Here is a 10,186-nt window from a genome sequence, read left to right as displayed (position 1 = left end):
TCCTCTCTTCGTTCCCGTACGTAACTCGACATGGCGCCAGACGAACGGGATCTTATCTTATTGTACCGGTGCGAGACCGGATTTTTTATACGACGTGTCTATCGAGATATTCCTCCAAAGATTAAATTTTTTTTTTTTTTTTTTTTTTTACTTTTTGTTTACTCGCGTAGATTTTTTATACTATTTGTCAAACTATACGCACGATGCGCGTAATAAGTTCGCAAAACTTGCGCGACCTCGACGAGGTCGGATATGACGTACCTGGCGCCAGAGTCTGTCGTCGTCGCAGTCTGTTGCGATTCCGTGGAATTTACCGAGCGGCATATTTGGTATATTAATAGCACACTCGCGCGTTTACGATACGATTGTAGATACAATTGTCGCGCAGCAAGCAGGTGACGGTCCAAACAAATCGAAATTGATATCACGATGATTAATGTAAATCGATATACGTATTATGATATTAATTCTTTGACGATTATCTCGACTCTCGGTACATACATATATGTATAAAACATTTTTGTAAAAATAAAACACTGCGTCAGTATCCTGAAAATGGTTAATTCAGTGCTTTCGAAATAGAAAGTACGCGGTTTTAACAGCGATTATATATGCAATAATTACATTTTGTTCAAGATAATCAGTAAACAAGTTCTTTTTTTTCAACGGCGCGTGCAAGATAAATGAGCAAAAACATGTCACGGAAAAACGATTAAGATACATATGTGTTATAAAAGCGGCGCCAACGAGCGAAATATGTCGATTCATCGAGCGCGCTACGTGACACGTGCATACGCGGTCACGTTAGCATAAATTTCTGAGGCGTTTCTGCGTTCGGCGGCTGTAATTTTCCACGGCGTTCGGCAGAAATGCGCGAACAAACAAACCAAGACGACCAAAGAGAAGACGAACCGACCGCGAACGCGTGTACATATATAATTGAAACGAGACGGAGAAAGAGAGATATCGACTGTCGCGACTCAAATTTTTGCCAAGTTTTCATCCGGAGACGATACAAATCAACCGAGACACATGTTTTTATCAGCGTGCACCGAGGATATCGCTGAAAAATAACGCGATACCCTTTAAAGAGTCTAATCAGTGTGTTACATTGTGTTAGCAAAAAATTTATGCTGTTGCTCTCTCAGTATGTGTATATTAAAAAAAGACGCAAATGTTGCACGCTAAAAGCATGTGTCGCGCGCATACATGCTTTATTAATTAATTATTATGTAAATTTATCTCAATCGAATTCAGACGATGCATGGCATGGAAATGATTACATTGAATTACAATGACATAGTCGCGTACGCTGATTAACAATAGGAAGACACACAAACCGAAGTTCTGAAAAAGCATTTCCTACGATTTGTTAAAACTTTTTGTCGAAATGCGCGCGCGTATCTCTAACGAACATAATTCGAAAGAAATGAAGCGCGATAACACGTTTAAATTATATAACAGAAGTAATGGTTTTTTTTTTGCAGCAATAAAGCTTATAATAGTTAAAATTTATACGTGTGTGTGTGTTCATATAATACACATGTAAAAAATGTTTAATTTTCACATCATGTATCTTTTATCGTCGTACGTGCGGAATTGTGAAATCGAAAAAATTCCGCGAATGATGTAACATAATGAAAACGATAGCTCATAATAGACGGCTGTTAACGGACGACACTATAAGAAGAGAATATAGATACTCGCATGAAACATAATCTCGAGGATTAAGTGTTTACGTTTCACGAAGTTTCTTTTACATCTTGCGCTCTCTCGTCAGTATCAACATCTCTCCAGACTTTTTTAATCGACGTACATACACAGCAAAAAAAAATATTTCAAATGTATATATATATATATACACAATGTGACTTGGAGGAGGAAATGCAAGAATATTGAGAGATTTGGTTGATTCGGATGATTCTTCGGAAAAAAGGAAAAAACATTGCAAGCAGAAACTCACTCGAACAATTAAAGAAAGTCATTTTTTTTTTTTTTTTTTTTTTATAAGTCTCTTGTTCTCTTACAATTAGAACACAGTGGTAATACGTATGCACTTCGGTATCACTCCGACTTTTATACTGCATATCTGCCTGACACAAAAATATTGTAATATCAGCTCTGGAGCAGATGCAACGAATGCAGAAAAGTCATTGGCTAAGTTCGTTTCCTTGTGCAGTTTATACAAACAATCAGTAGTAGGTATAATATATTCGAAGTGAACACGAAACTCCCCTAAACATAAAAAAAAAAGATCACCATCACCTAGAAGAATAAACTGTTAAAACTCTAGCAGTTCGTAAATGGTGTTCGCGCTTTTTTTTCTCATTTGTCTACAGGTTGTAATTATTATGTTATTATCTGCTATCTCAATTCTTGATCTCCCGACAATTAGAGCGGAACATGGTTTTGCGTAGTAAATATTATCGTGAACAATTAAAAACGACGTTCGAATGAGATCAACGAGTATCTTCGACGGTAACGATATTTTTTTTTTTTTTTTTTTTTTTTATCTCTCTTAGAAAAATCACGCTTTGAACGGCATGTATTTTGAAGTGTAGGACTAATTTCACCTATCCAATAAATTTGTTAATAAATTATTCAATCGCGCTAACATGATAATGTCTACACGTTACTCTTGACCATGCATATATGTACAAATGTTTGACTTTTAGGTTCAAAGTTGATTGCGACACGTAACACTCTTCTCTGTCTTTTCTTCTTGAAAAGGAATCGACACTCATAAAATAGCTATATTGTCTCGATGAAAAAAAATAACTGTACAATGTATAACGTCTGAAAGATTACTATTGCTGAGTTGTAGAAGAATCTCTTATTTGTTTACGTTTACAAAATATAAAAAAGTGAGTAGATAATTGAGCTATTTACACTATGATACTTACACAGGAGACTATACGCATGGCAAGTAAAGTCCGGAATGCTTTTTGTATACAAAGGTGATTAAATAAATAAACGCGAATATATATCCGATAATTGATCACAAAAATTAACCGTAACACGTAACACGAAAGTTTTTATATAATAATAATAATCGTAAATATATTATTTCACATCAGAAAAAAAGAAAGTAGATTTACACATATACATATATATTTTATCACATTGCAGACTTTACCTATAACGTATACACGAAATAGATAAATTTAATTTATATAAGCTAGTAAAATATATATATATATATATAGTATTAGACGGAGAGTAAATTACATTATATATACACACATATATATATATGTATACATATGCATATATATATATATTTTCTTCGATGATTCAGCACTTTCAAGATCGATATCCTTCTCTCCGAGCAACATTTAAAAGAATGTGTCAATACAAATTAATTGCATCGCAGTTATATACAAGTACAATGCAAAAATTCTTTTTGATACTGACTAATTTTACGAACACACTAATCAACACACCAAATATTTGATGTAAAGAGACGCATACTTCTCTTTAGATCAATATGTACATCATAATTAGTATGTACTTCCCTACTGATTTCGGATATTGAAGACAGAAAATTTGAATGATCAAATATTTATATTTATATGAATGTTGTGAATCTATCTTGAATTAGTAAATGAATCAAGTTTCATAATCGAAAAATAGTTGAAGATAAGCGAACAAGATAGATATCGCACTCTTGTTAGAATGCCTATTTATTTTGGAACAAAAAATTATCGCAAATATTTTCATTCAAATTTCTACACAAACGCAAATATTATCAAAAGCATAATTAAGAGTTGGTTGTGTGAAATGTTTGAAAAATATTCAACGAACAGAATTCAAATTCTCTCGCATAGTTTTTCACGCGGAAAAAAATATTTCTATAAGAATCCAAGATTTTTTCTTCAGGTTTTTTTTTTCAAAGTCGCACATTCCAATTATTTAATAAAATTATATATATATATATGTATTGATATTTAAGAGATTTTTAAGTTTGAGTGTTTCAAATTATCTGCGTGTTCAACCCATTATCACGATTTAAATGCTAGAAAAAGTTTACAGTGATTATTCTCTATAGTTTTTAAGTAATACTTCGAGATATATTGCAGTTTTTTTTTTTTTTTTAAATAAAATATTCTATAGGTGCAATAGTTCTCAGTCATACTTACGCGCTGTTACCTCGCAAATATTATTCTAGTTCCAGTTAAAAAGAATCTGTGGAAGAACATACGTCAGGCGAAACGAGGTCAAATAAAGTTTACGCTTTACGTCCGCGACAGTGCGCCGCACGCTCTTGGTCTCTGACAGCAACAAAGACTACGTAACCGCGCCGCGGGACCCAGCTCTTCCGATCACCGTTCCTCGACGCCCTCGCTACCGCTGCTTTCCTGCTGGGGCCTCGCGATCTGGTATGTGATCAGGTACTCCGGATACGCCTGTTCGCCTCGATAGACAACGTATTCGGGAAATACCAAGCCGCCTTGAGATGGTCTGCCCATTACACTGTGATGGCCGGGAGGAGCATGCGCCATTTTCATTGCCGAGAATTGCAGAAACGACTTGCCAAGCGTGACTCTGCATAGCAGTAAATGTCTAAAACAGTGAGAAATATAAAAAATATATTAATAGAATTAAAGAAAAAAACAATTAATCAAATCAAGTTTTCTGATATTTCTCTTTCCTACCTGTGACAAATGTAACAACTTCTGTCTTTGTGAGCGGGACAGCCAGTACCACCGCATATACCGTAAACATATTGATTGCTTTTGCTGCTGTGTTCCGCGAAATATATGCCAGCACCGAACATTCCACCGATGTATGCGTGTCGTTCGTCAAAGCCCTTTTGAACAATGGCGTTGATAAACGGACTGCCGTGGAACAACATTCTCTCATTTGCCTGCGACACCGTTGAGCTGGGAGAACCTCTAGGTCCTGTGCTGGGAGAAGCAGGAGCTGCGGCACCGACTTCTTCGGCTACTTCTTGTCTTCTATGAGCATAACGTTCCCACAACTTGCGATTTTGAACCTTTTGTATCTACAAACAAAAAATAATTCAAAATAAATGAATTATAAACTAAACGTATCAATTTTTTACCTGCAGATATAAATTACGTACTCTAACTATGTTGTATCGAGAGAAGATACCGCCAGAATGGCCGTTATCTCTGTGTTGTCTGATAGTGCTCTGCATTTCTTCCTCAACAGCCAGAAATTCCTTGTCCTCTGCTAACAGATCCACCAATAACGTACCCGGATTTATCGAAGGTTGCCAAAGAGAACCCACTGCTGTGTTTAAAAGCTTATCCATGCCTTTGATCAGCTTGTGTCTGTAACCGTAAGCCGACACGCCGACCTGTTTCAAATCCTCGTGACCCATTTCTGCAAGAATGTCCAAAGTGATCTGCTCGCGTTCGAACAATTCGAGCAAATGTTCCAACCCAAGACTCTGCAGGAAACCAGCAACAGTAGTGATGGAACCGGTGTGGTCCTTGCACATGTCTTTGGCCTCTTTCTCTGAACATGGCTCGCTCGGGGGCATTGGACTTAAACACGACGTCGGCCGAGCTAACGGCACACACAAAGTCATAGCCGCACCGGACGGCATAATGACAGTTTCTTGAGTAAGAGGTGGTGGTGGTGTGACAGGAACTAGATAAAAATAAAGAAACAAAGTAAGAATATACTGTGATCTGACCAAAGGTTTCAAAAGCGAGAATTACAATTAATTATTCTTACCGGATACAATGCTAGGTGGTCTGCTGTTGACGGAAGCGCCACCAGCGCTGTTCACCATATTGCCGGAGGGAACCGATGGAACGATTTGCTGAGAAGCCATAGCGTCTTGCAGTAAACATCTCACATCGTCCGCACTAGCCAGATCCATCGGAGTCTGACCTTCCTGATTTTTCAAGAAGGGATCGGCACCATGAGCAAGTAGAAGAGCGCACAGCTGCGTTCGTCCTTTTTGCGCAGCTTCGTGAAGCGGCGTAAATCCCCATTTGTCAGTGGCATTAACAACCGTATTGTATTTAATGAGCAAAGCTGCGATATCCAGGTGACCGTAACTAGACGCGTTATGCAAAGGTATAAGACCACCTTTGTCTTGCGCGTTCACATCAGCCCCACGTTCCAACAGAAATTCGGCTACTTCTAGGTTATTATACCCCGCTAGAAAAAGTAAACAAAAATATACAGTAATGGTTTTTAAAAAATAACAAATTGCTGTTTGCGTAATATAAAAGCGACATACCGGCCAAGTGTAACGGAGTACTGTTACGTCCTTGCGCATCCCGGCAATTAATGTTGTCTTGCGTAACCAGTCTCTGAACCCTCGCTAAATTACCCTTCTTCGCGGCATCAAGAAGCGCGCTGTTTCCACGCAATAAATCAGCTACATCCTGATCACCGTCTCTCACAAGATCCAATGGCGTCGCACCGTCTCTGTTCTTCTTGGTGGCGTCTGCTCCATGTCTCAACAGTAACCGTACTATTTCGTACTTGCCTTTGGCAGCAGCCTCGTGAAGCGGAGTGAACTTCCATAAATCGGCGACATTCACAGACGCGCCGTGTTTCACCAATAATTCCGTGACCTCGTAATGACCGTAAGAACAAGCGTTGTGAAGGGGAACCAATCCACTGTAAAAAGAAATTTGTAACGTTACTCAAGATATTTTACGTATTCAACGTATATGGCAAAATGTATAAAACTTATATAACTATGCGAACCCTTTATCTTTGGCATGCACATCCGCGCCATGGGCTAACAGATATTCCACAACTGGCACTCTATTAAAACCCGCTGCAAAGTGCAGCGGAGTCGAGTGTCTCCCATCTAAATCGCGACAATTCACAGCGTGCGGATTAGCTTGTAAAATTCTTTCTACCGCAGCAAGATCGCCTGATTTACTCGCTTCCAACAGTTGGGCTTCCGCATCGTCGGTTCCACTAGGTGGATCTATTTTTTCAATATAAAAAAAAAAACACAAAATATAGTTTTTTTGAAGTAAATCCTCAAAAAGAAATACCTGAATTAAATCACCTACCTTGCAGTATCTTTAACACGTTTTCAGCGGCAATTTGAGCCGCAGTGTATCCTTGAAGAGATACTATTGAAGGGTCGACATTGTAGGATAAGAGTATTCTGCAAGCCTGTACGTTATCCTCTCTAACACACCTAGTAGAGAAGCAATTAATGACGATTTATGAACTAACGATGTCGCGATCGAACTATTTCAACGGCGAGAATGAAAACGAGTGATTCTCAAGAACAAAGGTACCTGTGCAGAGCGGTTTGTCCTAAACCGTCCAACGCGTTGACCTTCGCGTTATGCCGAAGCAATATGTCCATTGCGTCGTAATGCGAATGATCGGTCGCCACATGTAGCGGCGTCAGAAAGTCCTTGTTTTTTTCATTCATGGCAGCATTCTTTCGAATTAAGGCTTCGATAACTTGCTTCCTCTTTGGATAAGGCGACGCTACCGCGCAATGCATCGGTGTGTCGCCGGTATAAGGATGCTTGAAATTAACAACTTCTTGGGACAAATATTTTTTCAGTTTTGTAAGATCTGCCTGCCTGCAAGCGTCCAATAGGCAGTGACCCTTGTATTCGTCTATAAGACATATTAAACACAGTAATTGCAGACTGAAAATATAAAATAAAAATGAAAAATTAAATAAAACCGTGTAAAACTCACATGCTAATCTCTCCTGCAATTCGAGCGTTGGCGCAACGTCGATGGCGCTCTTACTATGGCAGTTCAATTGCGTCGGATCCGCGCCTTCGCTCAACAATAAGGAACAAACCTCTGCTCGAGACTTACTCGCGGCTTCGTGCAACGGAGTGAACGTCCAGAGGTCACTGGCGTTAACGGCAGCGCCGTGCTTCAGAAGTGCTTCAGTCACTTCGAAGTGGCCGTATGAGCAGGCGTTGTGAAGAGGCACAAGACCACTGTAAAAAAAAAAAGCAAATAAACAATATGTAAAAAATTCTAGAAAGAATTTTTACACAAGATGTAAACTCTGTCAAACTACAAATCCACAAGTCATGCATATTTTTTTATGTACCAACCCTTTATCCTTGGCATGCACATCTGCACCATTTTGAAGAAGAATCTGTACAACTCTGGATCTGTTATATCCAGCCGCTAAGTGCAACGGTGTAGATCTTCTTCCATCGCTAGCATGACAATTGACATTAAGAGGATTCAGTAGTTGCAATAATCGCTCCTCATTTCCAGATCTAGCAGCTTCTAGAAGCTCATCTTTCCTATACTCGCCAGTTAGCACTGGTTTAGTAGAGACATCAGCTACTTCTAATGCAGTCTTTCCTTCTGTATTCCTAATGTTTACATCTGCTCCGTGCTGTAGCAGAGTAATACATACGTCTATTTTACCCTGTCAAAGTACAAATGAAGATGAAAAAGTTAGACACCATTTCCATCTTCGGCCTTTAATATCAGCAGCGAGACAGAGTCACATTTATCATAAATAAATAAATTTTTTTTAGCTATAAAATAAACACCTTAATCGCTGCCTCGTGCAACGGCGTAAAATTCCAATTATCTCTTGTGTTAGGACTCGCTCCTGCTTCCAAGAGCAGTTTCACAACATCGCAATGTCCGAAGGAGCATGCGTTGTGTAACGGATGTAAACCGCCATCGTCACGTGCTTGAATTGATGCACCAGCGGACAGAAGAAATTCTACAACATCCTTTCTACCATATCCTACAAAAGTTTTAGATTTTTTGTAGTCATTAATATTGTTAATCCTTGTAATAAAAACTGCGGAAAATAAAAAAAATGTAATATAGTAAAATATACGTTTATACAAAAATAAAATTACATACATCATGTTTTTTTTTTTTTTTTTTTTTAAATTACTTGATTTCCATTGATACAATTTTGTAAAAACCATATTTTCGTATTTCTTTTCTCCAATATTCTTCCTTCGATGAACGTGTTCATTCTGCGAATTGTTGGGACACGTAGTCCCTTAACAACGATTACGCAGGAAGTGACTGCATATAATTACCCGCTTGACAACAAGCCGACAACTAGAACTCACGATCAGCTGAACGAGACGCACGCTTATTAACCTATCTCTTTCTCTTTCTCTCGGTTGCCAGCCCACGTGATTGGAAAAATATGAATATTTCACGAGAGAGAAGAAAAAAGAGATGCGGAGAAAACGGCACCGTCTGTGATCGGAGCGAAGAACGAAACGCAGAGAAGCTGCGACAAACAAAAGAGAGGAAGTAGAAATCTCTCTCTCTCTGTCGGAAACTCACCAGCTGCAAAGTGCAAAGGGGTGGATTTGCGTCCGGCGGTGTCGCGGGCGTTGACCGTCTTCGGGTTGACCAACGCCTTCACCTTGGCGAGATCGCCGGTCTTGCAGGCTTCGAAGAGTTCACGCAGCGGGTCACCGCCGCCCGTTCCCGGCAGCGAGTCCGCAGCATTCGTCAGCGTCGATCTGCGTCCTGCCATTTCTTCACACCGCCATTTTCACGACATCGCGCCGTTCGACAGAGATTTCGAACAGATCTCGCGAATCAGGTAGCACAGGCAGACGCATCTGACTCAGACAGAAGCAACGAGCAACAGCCGTCGTCGTTCGCAGATTTAGTACTCCGTATACCGCACACTGTACGCTACGTACGATGAACGAAGACGACGGACCACTGCGAGAGACTGCGACGGACATACGGACGAGTTGCTAGGGCAGAAATCAGCCGCAGTAGCGACAACGCCGAGTACTTCCCAAGATTCGCATGGTGGATTTTCGCAACAATATGTATTTTACCTCTCTTTAAGAACGTGAGTCCCAAGTGTTTTCTCTCTGTGTATATATATATCTCTAATAAAATCTATTTTGTTACAGAGAGAATAAAATTATATTTACGTAATCACGCGTGAGAGAGAAAGCGTGACTGCGTTTTTTTCACTTTCATTCTTCGCGTCAGCTGTCACAGGATCCGAGGATATATCAGACAATAATTTGGAGATCAACAGAACTCGTCGAGAGGATAACGTAGTGTGTGATGTTACCGAGCGAGGATCGATAATTACAGAATCTCGATTATCGATTGAAGTAACATACTTGGTGATGATGATGATGATTCATCGTGAAAATATATCGCGATTGTAGGCAAGTCAAGTGGTCGATCAAAATGCCAAATCATCAGGTGGAGCTTACGTGAACACGTAGATGAGTTTACA

General features: G+C 39.4%; 1 protein-coding gene across 3 annotated transcripts; it reads right to left on the bottom strand.

Annotated features, from left to right (window-relative positions):
- Positions 1-3,217: 3,217 nt before the first annotated feature.
- Positions 3,218-9,465, bottom strand: LOC109863863 (tankyrase). Of its 3 annotated transcripts, none has more exons than XM_020444507.1 (12): positions 9,259-9,465; positions 8,493-8,695; positions 8,040-8,365; positions 7,666-7,919; positions 7,248-7,581; positions 7,014-7,144; positions 6,697-6,925; positions 6,221-6,606; positions 5,707-6,138; positions 5,087-5,619; positions 4,656-5,005; positions 3,218-4,563 (listed from the first exon to the last, which is right to left on the bottom strand). In XM_020444507.1, exons 1-12 carry the CDS (start codon positions 9,452-9,454, stop codon positions 4,323-4,325), a joined length of 3,615 nt encoding a protein of 1,204 aa, XP_020300096.1. In that variant the 5' UTR covers positions 9,455-9,465; the 3' UTR covers positions 3,218-4,322. The 3 variants fall into 3 exon arrangements, with proteins under 3 accessions (XP_020300096.1, XP_020300097.1, XP_020300098.1); XM_020444508.1 differs by having other exon boundaries at positions 7,014-7,135; XM_020444509.1 differs by having other exon boundaries at positions 8,040-8,332.
- Positions 9,466-10,186: the final 721 nt, after the last annotated feature.

The sequence above is a fragment of the Pseudomyrmex gracilis genome, unplaced genomic scaffold, assembly GCF_002006095.1.
Source record: "Pseudomyrmex gracilis isolate BER0280 unplaced genomic scaffold, ASM200609v1 scaffold_14, whole genome shotgun sequence".
NCBI lineage: Eukaryota > Metazoa > Arthropoda > Insecta > Hymenoptera > Formicidae > Pseudomyrmex > Pseudomyrmex gracilis.
Note: the sequence above shows the minus strand (reverse complement) of the source record. Positions and strands in the feature narration are given on the sequence as shown.